Source organism: Acipenser ruthenus, chromosome 9 (assembly GCF_902713425.1).
Source record: "Acipenser ruthenus chromosome 9, fAciRut3.2 maternal haplotype, whole genome shotgun sequence".
Taxonomy (NCBI): domain Eukaryota; kingdom Metazoa; phylum Chordata; class Actinopteri; order Acipenseriformes; family Acipenseridae; genus Acipenser; species Acipenser ruthenus.
The window spans coordinates 24,883,321-24,904,477 of record NC_081197.1 but is presented as its reverse complement, the minus strand read 5'-3'; the positions used below and the strand labels follow the sequence as shown (position 1 = coordinate 24,904,477).

The following is a 21,157-nucleotide window of genomic DNA, read 5'->3' as shown; positions in this document are numbered from 1 at the left end:
CCTTATTACTTTCTGCTAGCAGCAGCATAGCAGCAATATCGCAATAACAATTTAACTTTTCTGTTCCCTTTCTGTGGTGTATCTTCTAAAATGCTTACTTTTCTTGAATTAGAGGCTGCTTTTTACTCTAGGTTGTTCTTACTCACCCACTTATTTTAAAGCTAAATTACAAGCAGAAACCGACTCAGTTAGATCCTTTAGTCCCTTTCTGTCTTTCTCTTTCCCTTAAGAATACTCCTAACTCCTTTTTCCTTTATATTCGGAAAGTATAATTCTTGAATGTAAGCACACAGCAATTCTTTTCACTGAATTAGGACTCAGATTTCAACTATGCTCATCTTAATAGAAAACAGCTTCAGGTATGCTATCATATTAAGCAAAGTGAATCATATGATCTTGTACATAAAAATTGTTCATAGTATTTCATACCAACAATAATTATCACTACCTATGATTATATGTTACCACAACAATCTATACTATTTAAAGCAAACATTTTAACATGTATTTATTAGTACAGCATTATTCTGTATTCAAGCTGAAAAGTGTTAACAGAGATTTTAGCACTAAATTCTGGGAATCGTGCCAATTTTAATAAGAGACTGCTCAAGGCCGGCCAGTGTATCAAGTTGTACCAGATTCTGTTATACGGTCTTACAGAGAGAGAGCACTTTACAGTATTTGTTACAGACTAAAGATTATTCAAACATTACAAATGGTTACAACACATATCTCATTAATACATTTCATTTTTAAATCATCCAGTCCATGTCCAATGTTTCAGCTCGTTCCCAGCAGGACTCCACTTCTGTCTTGGGTTCAGCTCGGGTCGGCTCTGCAAACACCACAATACCTATTTTGCTCTACATTATTAGTGGGCAGACGTAATACAACTGAATCTGAATCAATCGAGGAGCCGTGAACTCTAGCCACTGAAATTCTCCATGCAAAGGAATCCAATTTCTTACTACACACAATAACTGGTTCGGGGTCACCCGTGACAAGAATCACATAAAACAGATCCATTGTTTTCCACTGGACGGGGAGAAACCACACACACACACAATATGGAATCACTACAAAGTTGTTTTATTGAGAATGCAAGCTTTACAAAACAAAAAAAAAACCCATACACCAAAAAAAGGAAGTTACAATTCCAACATACTGAACATTTTGGCAATTGTAAGACAACATATTCTAGGTGGAGAAACACTCCTGACTTCTCAGAATCGACCCGATCTCTCACGATCCCTAGATCTCCGTCGTTCACGATCACGACCACCTCTGCCTCCACGGTCTCCTCGGTCACCACGATCTCTGGACCTTGAACGCCTTTCACGGGACCTTGAGCGAGACCGATGTCTGGCAAGACAAAAGCAGGTGCAAGTTTAATACACAAAGCCCACAACTCATTAAACCCAATACCACTTATAGGTAGTTTGACGACACACCAGTATTATTTTGTTAATATCAGTATGAATATAACATTTTAAAATCGATATACTGGTATATCGTACATTAGTGCATCAGCGTCTATACACAAATCACAGCAGCAACTAGTCTCCAGTTTACATGACAAATTGTAGAAACAATGGGATTCAAACTGTTTACATCCAGCATCTTCGCTATAACACATAACAGCAACAGGTACTGTGCTCTTATCTATCAACAGCAGGAGGCTTTGAATAAACTTCATGAACACACTGAACAAAGAAGTCAATATTAACATTTCTAGGCTACTAGATATTTAATTCTGAAACTTTTTTTTCTTTTCACTTTACCCAATACATTTAAGACCTACCAGTAACTTAAATAGAATCATACACATGAAACCATGTTCACTTTTCTGTTCCAGAACTGAAGATCAGCTGCATTCAAGTATATTTGAGAGATACGAATGATTTGAACAAAAAAAACAAAGTCTCGGAGGCAGGGGGGTGCGGGTGGATTATTAGGAAAACATTTTTTATTCATAAGCAAATAGTGCTTCATGAAATCTGAAAAAAAGGGGGGGGGGGGTACATTTAGTTAGGTATCCAGTGAAATAATCATGCCTCCATTGCTAGTGGTCTTTGGGTAGCCGCTGTCTGCCACATTCGATTTTGCATTACGTGTCCCTTCTTTCCCGACCTTTGCGAACCTGCCAGACTTGTCTCTGCTTACTTACACAGCTTGTTTGATAGGCTTTCATTGGTGTTACAGCTGTCACTCACAGGTATCACATTCCCAGATCGCTTGCATGGTTTTCTTTTAGCCCCCCCAAAATCTTTTTTTTAGTGAAGTAGATGTTTAAAAGTATTGCTCTTTTTGAGATAGAACTACCAAATTCAACAGAAATGTACTCTTGAACAAGTGAGTAGAACCAATGTTGTGTGGGTTACCTATAAGGACAGCCTAAAAGCAACAGCAAAGAGAGGCAAAGGGATCTGGAGAAGGGTACTCTTCTGTACATATTCCTAGTAACTGCCATGTACTCGAAGAGGCGGACACAAGAATGTCTGTACATATAGCAGATGCAATAAGATAATGGTGCACTCTGTGGACACAGACATTGTGGTTTTGGCCATATCGGCTATACAGCAGTTGGATGTTGACAAGATTTGGATAGTATCAATAACCTAAGATACACAAGAGCCCAAGAGATCGCCAACACCCTTGGTCCCGAGAAGTCAAGAGCTCTTCAAGTTTCCCCACACATACAGTGGATGAAAAGAGGTAAAAAGGAAGTCCTGGAATACTTGGAATAGCTTTTCTGACGCCACTGCTGCATTTACTTCTCGGCGATTTATTGTGGTGAATCAGCCAGAGAACAGTGTGTCTGTGTTAAAAGATAGCAAAGCAGACAGTGTTACTATAGCAAGGAAATCAGCTATTTACTAAGGGAAAGGGTAGGGAGTAGTTACCACCTAACCGCACACACTCCAGTACTGTAAAAGAGCAGCATATCGAGAAGGTCACATCTGGGGACAAACACTAGTTCCACCTCCAGATCTGCCTTGTCCAAGTGAAAGGGGCTGGTGCAAGACCAACATCGTTTGATGGGATCCTTTCTGGACTACACTCCCTGAAGTGATGGCCTCCTGTAATCGAGCTCCTGCGTTCTAGTTGCAACAGGTCTAGTAGGTGTGATCATGAAACAGAGGATGGGATAAAGTGTGAATGCACCAATAATGGACTAAAGTGTTGGACTATTTTGATGCAATGGAGAATGGAATAACTGCTCTTAATTCGAATAAGATATTTCAGACAGATGTTAGCCTTTGTTCTAATACTGTTCTTTTGTTCTAATAAAGTTTGTTCTAATAAAATGCCCTGTACTAGAAGTCATGTAGCAAACCTTTTGATTGGCATTATATGGCGATGACGATACCCCGACATTGAATATCGTTCATCATGTCCCAAAGTACATTCCTGCCAATTTCCATGCAGATAGCGCCATAAAAATGGTAAATAAATTAAATTTTGCATATATTAGTATAGAAGCATATGTACCGGAAATTGTTCAGCGGCCATCATGAAACTGACCAGATGTAATTGGTGGTGGCGATGCCCACACGTCTCACATTAAAGGAGTACATTTCTGCCAATTTTCATACACATCACAAAAAGAGCAATTCTGAAGTATCTTGTTACTGGTCTACTACACCATTTGTAATTTTCTATTTCAAAAGGACAATGAAAACATCCAATACATGCAAGAAATAAACTGGGATATTTTAAACTTTAGAAGTATACACATGTATAAACTGTACCATCCCATGTACATACAGTAATTTTACTGTATGTATTCATTTGTTTATTTGATATAATCTGTTAATGTGCTAGTAAGAAAGACATGTCAAATGCAGTTAGAATATAATGCAAGTAGGAGACGCTATGAATGATTCATATTTCTTTGTACTTCTAAATCTGTATTGTGGATAACTATGTAAAACGCATTTGCTGAAATGATTAGAAAAGTAGGGGGGGTGACACTTTATATACACAGTGCTGAGAAAGTATTTGCCCGTCTGATTTTCTGCATTTGACACTGAATGTTATCAGATCTTCAACCAAAAACTAATTAGATAAAAAGGGACCCCGAGTGAACAAAACACAAAAATGGTGATACATATTTCATTTAATTATTAAAGAAAGTTATACAACACCCAATGCCCCGTGTGAAGAAGTAAAATCGCCCCCTTACTCAATAACTGGTTACGCCACCTTTAGCAGCAATAACTGCAACCAAACGCTTCCTGTAGTTACTGATTAGTCTCTCACAGCGCCGTGGAGGAATTACGGCCCACTCCTCCATACAGAACTGCTTCAACTCAGTGACATTTGTGGGTTTAGAACATAACATAAGAAAGTTTACAAACGAGAGGAGGCCATTCAGCCCATCTTGCTCGTTTGGTTGTTAGTAGCTTATTGATCCCAGAATCTCATCAAGCAGCTTCTTGAAGGATCCCAGGGTGTCAGCTTCAACAACATTACTGGGGAGTTGGTTCCAGACCCTCACAATTGTGTAAAAAAGTGCCTCTTATCTTCTGTTCTGAATGCCCCTTTATCTAATCTCCATTTATGACCCCTGGTCCTTTTTTCTTTTTTCAAGTCAAAGAAGTCCCCCGGGTTGACATTGTCTATACCTTTTAGGATTTTGAATGTTTGAATCAGATCACCGCGTAGTCTTCTTTGTTCAAGACTGAATAGATTCAATTCTTTTAGCCCGTCTGCATACGACATGCCTTTTAACCCTTTGCGGTCCATTGTCGGACTGGGTCCGACATTGCAATTATTCCTCACAGGTCCTTTGTCGGACTGGGTCCGACATCATTATAGCAACGCAATAAACGGGTGTTTAGTCTTTTTTCTCCGGAAAAAGCCGAGAAAACCATTCAATTGCCGAGTGGTAGCGACAGGAGCCGAGACAAGTCGGGGGGGGGGGGGGGGAAACGTATTTCATGAATAGTCATACATGGTATCAGATAATGGGCGTCCATAGTAAACAAGCTGGCTAAGTGCGTCAGCACACTGAGACTATCATGGACATTTGCAGAGCTTTTTTCAGATGTTACAGTAATAAAATAATGACTTGGATCGCATTATTGAGGAGTTTGGTGATAAAACGAGTGATCTGGAGATGATCGATCGGTATGTACGACTATTATTATTATTATTTATTTCTTACATAGCTGAACGCTATAGCAAACAAAAGGGTGGGGCGGGGCTGGAGATGCCTAGTGTGTGCTTTGTTGATATGCAGGGCCATTTAAACCCGTTTGACTGAAAAAAAAACACTTTTAAACAGCGCGTATAAAATTAACTGCGCGTGTGAAAATTAATTAGACCTGGCGTGCCTGACGCGCGATTAATAAATGGACTGAAAAAAGCTCTGCAAATGTCCATGACAGTCTCAGTGCGCTGACGCACTTAGCCAGCTTGTTTACTATGGACGCCCATTATCTGATACCTGATACCATGTATGACTATTCAAGAAATACGCCTTCCCCCCCCCCCCCCCCCCCCCCGACTTGTCTCGGCTCCTGTCGCTACCACTCGGCAATTGAATGGTTTTCTCGGCTTTTTCCAGAGAAAAAACAACTAAACACCCGTTTATTGCGTTGCTATAATGATGTCGGACCCAGTCCGACAAAGGACCTGTGAGGAATAATTGCAATGTCGGACCCAGTCCGACAATGGACCGCAAAAGGGTTAAATTTCATTTGCCATGTGTCTGCCCAATTCTAAATGCTGTCTAGATCACTTTGAATGACCTTTGCTGCTTCAGTGTCTGCCACTCCTCCTATGTTTGTGTCGTCTGCAAATTTAACGAGTTTGCTTACTATATCAGAGTCTAAATCATTAATGTAGATTAGGAATAGCAGAGGACCTAATACTGATCCCTGTGGTACACCACTGGTTACCTCACTCCATTTCGAGGTTTCTCCTCTAATCAGTACTTTCAGTTTTCTACCTGTTAACCACTCCCTAATCCATGTGCATGCATTTCCTTGAATCTCTACTGTGTTCAGTTGGAGAATTAATCTTTTATGCGGGACTTTGTCAAAAGCTTTCTGGAAATCTAAATAAACCATGTCATATGCTTTGCAGTTATCCATTTTCAATGTTGCATCCTCAAAAAAGTCAAGTAGGTTAGTTAGACATGATCTCCCTTTCCTAAAACCATGCTGGCTGTCTCCCAGGATATTGTTACCATACAGGTAATTTTCCATTTTGGATCTTATTATAGTTTCCATAAGTTTACATATAATAGAAGTCAGGCTTATTGGTCTGTAGTTACCTGGTTCGGTTTTGTCTCCCTTTTTGTGGATCGGTATTACGTTTGCTATTTTCCAGTCTGTTGGTACAACCCCTGTGGTCAAGAGACTGTTGCATGATCTTGGTTAGCGGTTTGTAAATAACTTCTTTCATTTCTTTGAGTACTATTGGGAGGATCTCATCTGGCGCAGGGGATTTGTTTATTTTAAGAGCTCCTAGTCCCTTTAACACTTCTGCCTCTGTTATTCTAAAGTTATTTAAAATTGGATAGGAACAGGTCGACATGTGGGGCATGTTGTCCATGTCCTCCTTTGTAAAAACCTGTGAAAAGTAATCATTTAATATATTTGCTATTTTTTTTTCTTCATCTATGATTTTGCCATTTGTGTCTTAGACATTTAACCTCCTCTTTGAATGTTCTCTTGCTGTTATAATATTGGAAAAACATTTTGGAATTGGTTTTAGCCCCCTTAGCAATATTGATTTCTATCTTGGCCTTTCTAACTTCCTTTTTGACTTGTGTTTGCAATTCCAAGTACTCTTTGTGTGTGCTTTGTTTTTGGTCCCTTTTAAAACGCTCTGTAAAGTGCCTTTTTTCACTGAATATTTTTTTAAATTGATCTTACACCATTTTGGCCATTTTGTTTTAGATTTGTCTACTTTTGGGATGTAATTGTTTTGTGCCTCTAGTACTACATTTTTAAAAAACAGCCACCCTTTTTCTGTGGATGTTTTCTCTATTTTACTCCAGTCTACTTCTGTTAGTCTCTGTTTCATACCTTCGTAGTTTGCTTTTCTAAAATTGTAAACCTTAGCTTTAGTCATTACTTTTGGGGTTTTAAAAAATATTTCAAATGAGACCATGTTGTGGTCTGAGTTTGCCAATGGCTCTCAGACCTCTGTTTTAGTTATTCTGTCTTCATTATTTGAAAAGACTAAGTCAAGGCATGTCTCCCCTCTAGTCGATGCCTTGACAAATTGCGTTAGGAAGCAGTCATTTGTCATTTCCACCATTTCAATTTCGTCCGTCGTGCCCCCCATTGGGTTTTCCCATTTTATACAGGGGAAGTTGAAATCCCCCATTAGTATGGCTTCTCCTTTTCTACATGCATTTCGAATGTCATTGTACAACAGATTATTTTGCTCAGCGTCTGAATTTGGTGGTCTATAGCATGCTCCTATTATTATGCCCTTTGAATTTGTGTCCATTATTCTGACCCATATTGATTATGCATTGTTTTCTTTGTCCTGATTTAACACCTGGGCTTCAAGGCTATTTCTTATGTATAGCGCTACCCCTCCGCCTCTTCTGTCCTGCCTGTCTTTCCTATACAGTGTGTACCCACTAATATTATATTCGTCTCCATCAGCATGAACTGCTCGTTTCAGGTCCTGCCACAACATCTCAATGGGGTTTAGGTCTGGACTTTGACTAGGCCATTCCAAAACTTTAATTTCTTGTTCAACCATTCTGATGTAGACTTGCTTGTGTGTTTCGGATCATTGTCTTGCTGCATGACCCAGCTGGGCTTCAGCTTCAGCTCACGGACGGATGCAGGGTTCCCACTTTAAGAAATCATTTTCCAGGACATTTTCAATGACATTTTACAATAAAAAGGGAGACATTACTCACTGAGTGGCGAAACCCCCAATTACTATCAATGATTGGCTGCCACATAGCCTCAGTAGGTACCTCACGTGTAAAAAGTCATATCACACCTCTCCTCTGCACTCTCCACTGGCCTGCGGTGGCAACTAAAGGAACAGCTCCAGGCTATAGACTGTCCCTACACACACCAGCACCAAGTTGGTGCTAATCAATCTCGAAACCTATCAATGAACCCATTTTCAAATAGCAATATTGATCCTCCCTTTTCTTTATCTAAAGATTTACTAATAGGCTTGTGTTCATGTTTTTAAACTTCAATATTGATCATCTTGTTTATTAGGCTACTTTAAAATCTTCCACACAGACTTTTCATTAGGTTAGTATTCTTCACTTCATGTCTTGAAGAGCTGCAGTGTGTGCAGGCTCTCTATAAAGCCCACCATTAACAACTGATTAACAGACCAATAAGCCTGACTTCTATTATATGTAAACTTATGGAAACTATAATAAGATCCAAAATGGAAAATTACCTATATGGTAACAATATCCTGGGAGACAGTCAGCATGGTTTTAGGAAAGGGAGATCGTGTCTAACTAACCTACTTGACTTTGAGGATGCAACATCGACAATGGATAATTGCAAAGCATATGACATAGTTTATTTAGATTTCCAGAAAGCTTTTGACAAAGTCCCGCATAAAAGATTAATTCTCCAACTGAACGCAGTACGGATTCAAGGAAATGCATGCACATGGATTAGGGAGTGGTTAACATGTAGAAAACAGAAAGTACTGATTAGAGGAGAAACCTCACAATGGAGCGAGGTAACCAACGGTGTACCACAGGGATCGGTATTAGGTCCTTTGTTATTCCTAATCTACATTAATGATTTAGATTCTGGTATAGTAAGCACACTTGTTAAATTTGCAGACAACACAAAAATAGGAGTGGCGGCAAACACTGTTGCAGCACCAAAGGTCATTCAAAATGGTCTAGACAGCATTCAGAATTGGGCAGACACATGGCAAATGACATTTAATAGAATGCAAGCAATAAAAATCTGCATTATAAATATCATATGGGAGATCCTGAAATTGAAGGAATCAATGAAAAAGACCTAGGAGTTTATGTTGACTCAGAAATGTCTTCATCTAGACAATGTGGGGAAGCTATAAAAAAGGCCAACAAGATGCTCGGATATATTGTGAGAAGTGTTGAATTTAAATCAAGGGAAGTAATGTTAAAACTTTACAATGCATTAGTTAGACCTCATCTAGAATACTGTGTTCAGTTCTGGTCATCTCGTTACAAAAAGGATATTGCTGCTCTAAAAAGAGTGCAAAGAAGAGCGACCAGAACTATCCCGGGTTTAAAAGGCATGTTGTATGCAGACAGGCTAAAAGTATTGAATCTATTCAGTCTTGAACAAAGAAGACAATTAACAACTATCACAACACCACTCACTCAATAGCTAGCAAGCTAGCTATCAAAAAAAGGCTAAAAGTGGAGAGGAGGGCAGAACTTGTGGACAGGTGGGAGATCAAATACATGTTTGTGGAGCACAGGGAAAAACCTGTTTGTCTAATTTGCAAAGAGAGGTACAATATTGAAATAATTTAACTTACGACACCAAAACAGAGACAAATAGAGACTTGGATAGAGAACAAAGGCTACAGAAAGGTGGCAGAGTTAAAGAAAAGTCTTGAGCGCCAACAAAATATATGTTCACCATGGCAAAATCAGAGTGATGCGGCTGTAAAGGCAAGTTTCATTGTAGCAGAGGAAATAGCTAAATCAGACAAGCCCTTCTCCGAGGGTGATTTCATAAAGCGGTGCATGCTTAAAGTTAGCGAGGTAGTGTGTTCAGACAAAAGGCAAGCATTTACAAATGTTAGTCTCTCAAGAAATACCATAGCCGAGAGAGTTGATGAGTTAGCTACCAATCTGCAAGATCAGCTCAGTGAAAAAGCAAAAGACTTCATTGCATACTCACTGGCTGCTGACGAGAGCACAGACGCTACGGACACAGCTCAGTTGTCAATTTTCATCCGCGAGGCGAATCCCGACTTATCCGTCACTGAAGAGCTTTTGGGTGTCATAGCGAAGCATGGCACTACCACAGGGAAGGACATTTTTCAATAGGTCGAGAGGTGTGTAGATGAGATGAAGTTGCCATGGAAGAAATTGGTGGGACTGACAACAGATGGGGCTCTAGCTATGTGTGGTGAAGAGTGGGCTGGTAGCGCAGGTGCGAGAGAAGATGCAGGGGGAAAAATTGCCCGGGTCAGCTAACAACATACCACTGTATCATACACCAAGAGGTGCTCTGTGGCAAAAGTACTGAAGTTGGAACACAATGAGCGTTGTTACAAAAACAGTGAATTTCATCAGGGCCAAGGGACTGAACCACCGCCAGTTTCAGTTATTTCTTGACGAACTGAATGCCGAATGTCATGATGTGCCATACCACACAGAGGTGCGTTGGCTAAGTCGGAGTAAAGTGCTCAACAGATTGAGTTGCGTGAGGAAATTGCCCTTTTCATGGAAATGAAGGGGAAAGAAATCAAGGAGCTTCGGGATGAGATCTGGCTGTGTGACCTTGGTTTCTTATGTGACAAACTGACTCTCTCAGCTCACTGAATGTTTAACTGCAGGGTCGTTATTACTGACATGTATGACGCTGTGAATGCCTTCCAAATGAAACTGCGTTTGTGGGAAAAATCACAATTAACAAGGAAACTTTGCTCACTTTGACATGTCACAGCGTCAAACTCGCTTACCAGCGCAACTTTACCAAGTGCGGCTCTTGCTGGCAAACTGAGCCTACTGCGCACCGAGTTTGAAAGAAGATTTGCCGACTTCAAGATGCAGCAGTTCACTTTCGAGCTCTTCTCCAATCCCTTTGCAGTGGATGTGGACAGCACCCCAGTGGATAGCCAAATGGAATTAATCGAGGTACAATGCAACAGTGCACTCAAGGCCAAGTTCGACTCAGTCGGCGCTGCCCAGTTTTACACTTTCGTCCCAGACACGCTAGCACAGCTCCGCCTTCAGGCTGCCCGTGTCCTCTCCATGTTTGGAAGCACATACCTATGCGAACAGCTGTTTTCCCTGATGAAGATAAACAAATCCCCTCACAGAACACGTCTGCCTCAGCGCAGGACTTTGCCCCCAAGATTGACCAACTTGCCTCAAAAGAAAAGGTGCCAGGTGTCAGGTTCTACAAGTAGCAGCAAATAGGCCTAGGTAGGACAGCTATTTTTATTTATGTTTAAATGCCTGGACAGATTTTTTATTTATGTTTGGCAAAGTGAAAATCATATGTGATAAATTTATGTTTTATTTATTTTTAAATGTCTCAAATCCAATCTGAAGTTAGTTTGACCTGAGTGATACTGTTACAGCTGTAGATGTACGTTACTAGCTGGCTTTCTTGTAGCTTGGTTACGCTACCGTGTTATGCGCCCGTGTCGTAAAAGGCTTATGTTTTGTGGCATTGCCGTTTGTGAATATGCGAGTGTGTGCAAGTGAGATTAAAAATGTGAGACACATCGAAACACTACTACTTCATCTTATTGAAACACAGATACATCATACTAACAATAAATGGTCGCAGCATTCATATGCACTTTTTTCCCCAGGGGTGGGCAACATATTTACATCCGGCCCTCCACTTCAAATTTGATTTCTCAAAGTGGCCCGCGGTGGAATCGAGTTTGACATCCCTGCATCCCATGCTGTGACTTGCACGTCTTTGCTTGCTTGTATCTAATGTTTAAACGATTGTATTAACATTAATTTTTATACATATGAAGTATTTGATAAAAAAAAAAAAAATTAAAACACATGTCAGATTTCCCTACAATATAAAAAGCTTATTTCCCCTTTATGAAGCTTAACTGGTTATTTTTTCCAAAGGGTAACATTTGAGCTATAAGGGCACAAACTAGCTCATGAAGCAAAGCAAGATCATTACCCTCAACATGGGAACCTCAAGTCTTAAAATGTAACTACCTTTTCCGACGGCGGCCATACAGTTCCCGACGTAGCTCCCTGGAAATAGGCTTCAGATGCATAAAGTTGCAAAATCCACCTCGGGTGCACTCTCTGTAATTTAAATAGATGTCATGAGAAAAAAACTTCAAGAAAAATGCACTGAGTAAGTCTGAATGTTTAGCCTCAAAACACTTTTCAGTGGCAAGATGAGCATTTCAGTACCTTTGACAAGGACACAAAAAATAGTAGTAGAAACTTTCTGGTTTAGCAACTGAAAATCTGCTATGAAAACAGGCCATGCCATTTACCCCATTTCATATTGGCGACAGCAGGCTTCCCTGAAGTCTGTCACAGGCGAAAGCTCAGCGTGAATAGGCTGTCCGTTGAACCATCGGTTGTTTAAATCCATCACAGCTTTCTCAGCATCCTCCTCTCGGCGGAACTGCAAAGATAAAAAAAATTAAATTACATTTCAAGCAACTTGAAATTAAGAAAATGTTGAACCACAATGTTGAAATGGCAGTTGTTTGTTATAGATTTGTTCCCATAAACTGTGTTTTTGCTTGAGAAACCCCAAAAGTAACTAAAAGTGAATGTCTTTTTACTAAAAACTGGAGCCACCATGAGACCATGTTTTGACAAATAATGGATTTGTAAGGAATCAAAATTCCTTAAAACATTCTTTTCAACTATAGTTCAGCATCATGAATATGAAATGTTGCAGCGAATTAAATCATATGAAAACCTGTAACTTGCGTGCAATAAAAGGAACACCTTCTTACAACTGGGGCAGAGAACTGAATTGTTGTAGGGGTTAACATGGATACTTTGAAACAATCAGTTATATTTCAATTGAAACATAACTGAACTACTTATTTATTCATAAGCCATTCTGTAGTTATTAAATTGCCATACATAGACTAGATGGGCTGCCGTGCATTGCAAGAATATTTCATCAAGGGTTTATATGACATCATAAACCGCAAAAGAGAAGCCCGAGTTTTATGAAATGGCACAGAAACCCGATGAAATATTCTCCCAACGCACTGCAGCCTATTTTTTTTTTAAATTACACAGATTAAAAAAAATATGATGAAAATGTTGTTGTTCAAAATATCTATCAATACTGCTACTTACCACCATCTTTGTAATGTACGAATACAATAAATGCTGAATTCAGAATATTATCGCGATCTTTAAAAAGATGCCACCTACTGGGTCTATAAGGCATGTTGCAAGACAATGTAGCTATTTGGCAGCAAAAGTTTCAGTGTCTGATCAGATATGTAGAAAGCCCATGCCCAAACAGCACTGTTGCTGAGAGAAGCTTCCACAGCAGCAGGCTTTTAGGGAGCTCAGTCCACTACACAGTGGCAGGTTGTACTCTCACTGCCATCTTTTTTCATTAACGGTAAGCTTTAGATAAGATTTTACTAGAGCCAAGTCAAATTTGGCTTTCTTGGACACGTTTATGTTCTTGTTAACCAATACATTTTTCAAACAGCAGTGTCAGCTGTTGAGTTTGAGGCCAACTGATTTTGCTCGAGCTAATCTGGATTGACAGAGAATGTTTTGACGTCACAAAAGTGCAATAGGACTTTTTTTTGTATGGGCCAAAATGTAAATATTAATTTCAATGTGGACTGACAAAAAAAAAAAAAAGTTTACCTTTGATTAGTAGCTGTTTTAATCAACTTGTTTCATGAAATTAGCTGCAACGTCTGCCTACTGTATTTGACTAGCGTACATATTGTTTTGTTTGTATGACGGTATAAATATGCTCTTGGCTGTCATCATATGACACCATTGTAATGTATTAAGTGTGTGCAAGGTACTGCAGTTTACATTTTGTTTTTTGTCCAGTGGTGTAAACTCAGCGATCACAGGACCATTTGATTTTTTCCTCCTTTGTTTGTTTTTTGAAAACGATTGATTAATTTATTGGATTTATTTCTTAGGTCACAGTATATTTCTCACCGCTTCTCTTCGATTTGACAACGATTTTTTTTTCATTTTCTACTAAAATCAGATATTTCATAAAATAATTTTGATTGTATACAATAGTTATTGGTTTTGATTTCTCTTTTGCTCCATAAATTAAACAAACAAAAAACTACATTATAAATATATTGTACTGTCACTTGAAAGACTGGCTTTAAAATCTTTTTTTTTTTTTTTTTTTTTTTTTTTTTTTTTTTTTTTTAAGAATTCTCCTCAACATAACACGATATAACTTATCAATTTTCTCCTATTCTGCATTTTGATTATTCCAATTTTTTTTTTTAACTATTTTGATTGGTATTTATTGATTTTAGGTTATATTTTCTACAATTTTACAGTAATTAGGGATTTCAATAAATACTGTACAGATTTATTTCTCCTTTCAACAATGAAAGTAATTTAAGTTCTCATTTGCTTCATTTAAAATTTATATATTATATTATATATGGATAAAGTTGGCCTTGAAATGAATTTGTGTTTATTATTTTATTGTTAATTTTGAAGTTTTACTCAGTAAAATGGCAAGAAAGTGGCTCATTGCAGAGGCTGTTGCTGACCTCCTAATGGAGTCAGACTGAGGGTTTTTTTGCCAGATGACTCTGGTAGTGAATATATACAGAGTGACTCTTCCTCCAGTGAGAAATCCAGCACTATTGAGGAAGAGGCGCCAATGGACATTCAGCCCGAGCCCCTACCAGAACAGGGTACAGTAGGTCCTGGACCAAGGGGTGGTGGACTTCAGCCACTACGATTGGGTGAACACAAGTGGATTGACCCAAATTGACTTCTTCCAGTTGTTCATCACTGATGACTGAGTAACGCACGCAAAATACAACACAAAAATACACAGCTTTTTTTATTTAAAAAGTTTCACATGCTGAAAGGAAGGAGGGCCATGTTGGAATTGGAGAGTAACCAGTTTGGACAGTAGTGAGCACCCAGGGGTCTGTGGTGTACTGGTTCCAGTAGTATAGTTGGTTCCTGGAAAAAGGAGACCTGGACATGTGGCAGCAAAATCCTAAGGCTGCTGCTTCGCTGGCAGCAAAATCCTAAGGCTGCTGCTTTGCCTGAAGAGTAGCCCGCGTCTGTTGCCTAGGTGCAGGGCGCTTCAAAGCACACCTGCCTCTGCGAAAGCAGGTGCAGAGTGTCTGTCATCTTGCACTGGTTTCTTGCGAAACCGGGGTTTAGGGTGCCACTGCACTGCAGGCTTAAATGGAAGCGGACGCTTAGGCAGAAGAGCCAGCTCCTTGGTCGACTCCCATGCGCGATAGGATTGCTGCAGCATCTCGTCCACTGCCAGGCCAAACGTGTGACCTGGGGTGACTGGAGCATCCAGCAGTGCTGTCTTATCTTTGTCAAGCGCACATGCTTGGGAGAGCCAAAGCTGCCAAATTCCTGCCTATCGCCTGTCCACTGAGCTGGGTCAGCCGGAGCAGGTTCCTTGGAGACCAAGCACAGCTCGTCCAGCTGTAGAGACAAGAGCTTGTGGGCATCAGCAATGGACTAAAAGGAGGGTGTGCCTGGTAAGCCACAAGGATAATATTGTAGTTTTCTAGGTGTACATTAAAAGCACTAGCAGCATAATCCTTCTTAAGCAGGACCTCAGTCACCTAGCACTGTTTGTTCAAGCACACCGCATCCTTGGACAGCAAGGACAGGTTGGTTGGCTGCCCCTACTGGCGGAAATTGGGTCAGTCCCAGTTTGTCCACTTTATATAGAGAGAGTCCACCGAACGAGAAAGTCATAGCTGGGTGTCCCTATGTGGGCTGCAGTTCGAATAGAAAATCTGGGTCAAGAGGAGGGGTAGCAGAAGCAACAGTAGGCTGCTCATCGTAAATAGAGCGTCTTTCTTCCTCTGCCAAAGGCCAGGGTACCTGCAGGACTGCAGTAGCCCGCTGCATTAGAGGTATTGAGCTCCGTTGATAGAGAGCTGTGCCACAGGAACGCTATCAGTGTGGAGTAGTGGTTAGGGCTCTGGACTCTTGACCGGAGGGTCGTGGGTTCAAATCCCGGTGGGGACACTGCTGCTGTACCCTTGAGCAAGGTACTTTACCTAGATTGCTCCAGTAAAAACCCAACTGTATAAATGGGTAATTGTATGTAAAAATAATGTGATATCTTGTAACAATTGTAAATCGCCCTGGATAAGGGCGTCAGCTAAGAAATAAATAAAAGAAATAAATAATATCTGATTCTGTATCACCAGATGGGAAAACTGCGGCTTGATAGTCAGCCTCCAACTCTCCCTTGACACAAAGCCAAAGGAGGAGGGTCCAGCCTCACTGACAGAGCGTGGAGATACGGAGCACTGACCAGGCGTAAGTGAGCGCTCTCTTGAAAGACAGACCACTCAACACGCTTGGAGAAGGGGGAATAGAAACCACACGTAGTGGTATATAATATATATATATATATATATATATATATATATATATTCGTTTTTAGCAGAAGCTAAACATGGCAACATATGTGGAGAGTGACAACGGGAGTGATGAAGATTGAAGTTGGTTCGGTGGATCGATACCAGCGACAGTGATGCTGACTTATCACTCAGCGATGATGATGAGGATGTGGAGCCAAGCACAGCAGGGGACTGGGTATTTATTACTGATCCCTACAATGATGCCAGTCTTACATCATTTGATTTTGCAGCAGTTTACACAGATGTGCACCCCGCCATGGAACTTGAGAGTTTGCGTTCTCCATTGGAGCGCTTTTTGGCTTTTGTTCCCAAAAAGCTAATCACTTACCTTTGTGACCGTACAAAACAGAAGTAGCTGTGTGCTCTTTACAGATAAGCCAGCTGCAAACTGGAAGGTGTTTGGTTTGAAATAGCAGGTCGTGGTACGGTTTCTTTCCATGCTCAGAAAGAGACATCAATGGATTTTGTTGACCCGGGACAGAATACAGCCATTGATGAGGCACTTGTTTTGTGGAAAGGAAGACTTCACTTTCGGCAGTACATAAAAACAAAAAGAGCTCGATTCGGAATCAAACTTTTCTGCCTGCATCCCAGGGATAAAAGGCTGAGGGGTTACACCTGAAATTTTTAAATTTAAAATCGGCAAGGATAAATAAGAAAGTTTACAAAACGAGAGGAGGCCATTCAGCCCATCTTGCTTGTTTGGTTGTTAGTAGCTTATTGATCCCAGAACCTCAACAAGCAGCTTCTTGAAGGATCCCAGGGTGTCAACATCAAGTCAGCTTCAACATTATCCAGAAGCAAGTGAACTCAGATTATCTGAAAGTAAACTGACTACAAAAGTACACAGCTGGCTTTGTAGAAAAGTTGTGTTGTCACTGGAGGAGCAACAGTATTTTTCAAAAAGCCATTCCACATTGAAAAGTACAAACTGATGGGCACCATGGATGTCTGCAATAAGGACATAGATCCATATGATCCTAGCAGAAAGTCTTGCCTGGTTAAAAAAAAAAAAACAACATGTCCCGGATGATGCTGAACAGTAGTGCTGTATTGGCTTTCAGCGGGGGAGGGTAAGATTCCGTTCTGGATTACCTTTTACAGTGCTGCGACAATTCTATCAGAACACAGTACTGGGTACAAGGCAATGAAGCAGGCGTCTACAGCAGCGAGATCCATCACAATGCCTGCTCAAAGTATCCCTGTACACGCGCATTTGTGACTATCCCTCCAATACAAGGGAAGCAGAGACCGCAAAAAAAAGTGCAGGGTCTGCTACGAAAATGAAAACAAAAGAAAAGACACAAGAAATGTGCAGCGGTTGCAAAGGCAACCCTGGGTTCTGTTGTAATGAACATTTCAATAAATGGCACAGAGCAAGTCGATCATGGCACACGTTTTGATAATGTTTGATAATTACCATTTACTAATTATTACTGTTATTAGCATTATTAGTGTTTTTGTTTTCATTGTTCAAACAAAATAAATAAAAACATGTTTTTATCTCTATATTGAACATGGGTATGTAGTACACAGAACCATGAAGGGTTAATGAAAAACAGTTTAGGTCAATTATTTGTGTTTTATTCATCACATCTTAACATTTTATAGCAATTACAGGTTTGAAAACATTTTCAAAATCTGGTACCTGGGAAGGAGTTTCATTTTTACATCTGGAGTTGAAGTGGTTAAGTATTGTGGGTTTGGTTTAACCGAAATCGATAGTAAAGTAGCATTACTTACCTTCACATACACATTTCCGACCAAATGATCACCAAGATTATCACAAACGTTCATCTCTTCAACTTCACCATATTTCTCTTCCATCTCTGTAAACACCTCCTGAAGAACAAATAAAAAGGACAAAAATTCATGTTTCTTACAGCATGCACACTGAACAGAAAACAAGTTTGTCATTGGCATACATCCCCTGCCATTTGAAAATAAAAAAAATAAATAAAAAAATCACCATTATCCACTGTATGCACATGTAAAAATGCAAGTCTGACAGACAAGGCACCTCCATATCAGTGTGACTAACTGACAATGGGCCTGGCCAATAGAAGGGATCAAGGAGGAATCAGACTGCAAACCAAACCACAACAATGAAAGGGGGCTGCATTTCTGGTACCAACGTGATTGAAAAGTTGTATTCACTTCATAATGGCGACACTTGATTTCCATACGCAAAATTAAAGAACATACAAGAAGTGTTTTGACATTCAGCTCACCTCAAAGAATTCATCATAATGCTCTTGCATCTCCACATCACTAACAGCGCCTGGTAAATGTAAAAACAAATTATAACATACTTGATAAACCCCTCATACAAGAATTTCAATACAACTTTCTACAAAACTGTTTAGAAATAGTATATTGCTATATAAACAATGGATATGTATACAAAGCAATGAAGCTACACCTTGACCAAAAGAATTCAAACCATTTTCATTGCCTAATCAGCTGAATACATGGGTAAACACTAGCTTAGCTAATTTTATGAGAAGCACTAATTTTGGACTACCTTACCTAAAGTAATTATGTAGTCCAAGATTAGTGCCAATTGTGGTCTGTGAAACCAGCCATATATGTATTACATAAATAACAAATTTACAAGGAACAAATTGAAGTTGCAACTCAAACATTTATATATTCATAACAAAGGTTAGGGCAGACAGGTGGAAGGTTATTAGACAGACATGTATTCCCATGTGGGTATTCATTTTTGGAATTACTGAATGAAAACGACAGTATTTCATTGGAGTTTGGCGAAACCAGTTTCTCACAGGTCAATACAGCAGGTCCGGGGTTTAGAATATTCAGAAAAAGCACATCATTGAATCTGCACCAATGGCTTCAAAATTTAAACTTATGCATGCACCAGGTGCTTTGAATACACTGGGTGTAAATGTTGCAGGGTAAAAAAAACATTAAATAAAGTATCTAGGTAGAATGCTTTAAACTAAATCTTAGTTATATTTAAAAAATAAATTAAAAAAAGTGCTAATCTTAATATCATGGTATAAACCATGCAAATCATAAAATAAGGCTTACTTAATGAAGAAACACTGTAATGTAAATTCATTAGTAAATTCCCCAAATATAGCACAAAAGTAATTTTAGAAATGATACTTCCTTTCACGGAATGCTTAAACTTTAGCTATTTGAAGTTTCACTACGACCAAAAGCGGAAAGAGGCATAGTAAATTAGAGATGCTAGATTCAGATTCATTTAAAAACTTTTATAAAAAAAGTTTAAACGTCAATTAAAAACAAACATTGCAAACGTGCTATTACTTATTTGTAAACAAATAGCTTTTATAAAATTATTGCATATACAGTGCCTATAGAAAGCCTACATCCCCTTTTCATTTTTACCTTTTGTTGCCTTATAGCCTGTAATTAAACTGCATTAAAATAGTTGTTTCTCATTTATCTACACAACATACCAGTTGAAAAAAAAAATTCTATAAATTTGTAGAAAATTAAATAAAAACTGAAATAGCATGGCTGGATAAGTGTCCACCCCCTTGTAAAAGCAATCCTAAATTAGCTCAGGTGTAACCAACCACCTTCAAAATCACACACCAAGTTAAACGGCCACCACCTGTGTTAAATTGTAGCGATTCACATTATTTCAGGATAAAATCCGCAGTTCCTGTAGGTTCCCTCTGCTGGGTAATGCATTTCATAAGCAAAGACTCATCCATGAGCACCAAGGCACTTTCAAAAGAACTCTGGGACAAAGTTGTTGAAAGGCACAGATCAGGGGATGGGTATAAAAAAAAAAAAAAAGTAGTATCCAAGGCCTTGAATATCCTTTGGAGCACCGTCAAGACGATTATTAACCCTTTGCGGTCCTATGTCGGACCTGGTCAGACATCGTAATTTTCCCTTTCCGTTCAAAGAAACGCAAAAACGGTCTTTCTCCGGAAAAAGCCGAGAAAACCATTCAAAGGCCGAGTGAGACCAATAGGAGCCGAGAGAAGCCGAAAAAAAAGGGGGTGTATCTCATGACTACTGATCCGACACCACATAGATAACACTGACAAACAAACAAGATAGCTGCTTCCGCATCCAGCGCTCACAGAATAAAACAGACATTTGCAGAGCTTTTTTTTAGATGTTACAGTAATAAAATAACGACTTGGATCACATTGAGGAGTTTGGTGATAAAACGATTGATCAGGTGATGATTTATTGGTGTGTACTACTATTACAAGGTATGTAAAAAAAAAGTGAACAAGGGGTGGGGCGGGGCTGGAGATGCAGTACTGAGTGTCCTGTTGATATGCAGTGCCTTTTAAACCTGTTTTACTGTGAAAAAAACACTTAAAGCAGCGCGTCTAAAATAAACTGCGCGTGTGAAAATAAATTGGACCCGACGCGCGCTGAATAAATGGACCGCAAAGGGTTAAGAAGTGGAAGGTGTATGGCACCACCAACCCCTGCCTAGATCAGGAGGAGACTGATCAGAGAGGCTACCAAGAGGCCAATGGCAACTTTGCAAGAGCTACAGGCTTTTATGGCTAAGACTGGTCAAAGTGTGCATGTGACAACAATATCCCAAGCACTCCACAAATCTGGCCTGTATGGTAGGGTGGCAAGAAGGAAGCCATTACTCAAGAAAGCCCACCTTGAATCCCGTTTGAAGTATGCAAAGGAGATTCCGTAGCAATGTGGCAAAATGTTTTGTGGTCCGACGAGACTAAAATTGAACTTTTTGGCCTAAATGCAAAGCGTTATGTTTGGCGCAAACCCAACACAGCGCATCACCCAAAGAACATCATCCCTACTGTGAAGCATGGTGGTGGCAGCATCATGTTATGGGGATGATTCTCATCAGCAGGGAATAGGGCACTTGTCA

At 39.7% G+C, this 21,157-nt stretch overlaps 1 protein-coding gene across 1 annotated transcript in view; it reads right to left on the bottom strand.

Annotated features, from left to right (window-relative positions):
- Positions 1-1,068: 1,068 nt before the first annotated feature.
- The window catches only part of u2af1 (U2 small nuclear RNA auxiliary factor 1), a 33,061-nt gene continuing 12,972 nt past the window's right edge, over positions 1,069-21,157 (bottom strand). Inside the window, exons 4-8 of the mRNA XM_034010127.3 lie at positions 18,522-18,571; positions 18,034-18,132; positions 12,175-12,308; positions 11,885-11,977; positions 1,069-1,362 (exon numbers count right to left, since the gene is read on the bottom strand). Of these exons, the coding sequence (XP_033866018.1) occupies positions 1,224-1,362; positions 11,885-11,977; positions 12,175-12,308; positions 18,034-18,132; positions 18,522-18,571 (515 nt within the window). The 3' untranslated portion in view covers positions 1,069-1,223. The remainder of the gene's footprint in view (positions 1,363-11,884; positions 11,978-12,174; positions 12,309-18,033; positions 18,133-18,521; positions 18,572-21,157) is intronic.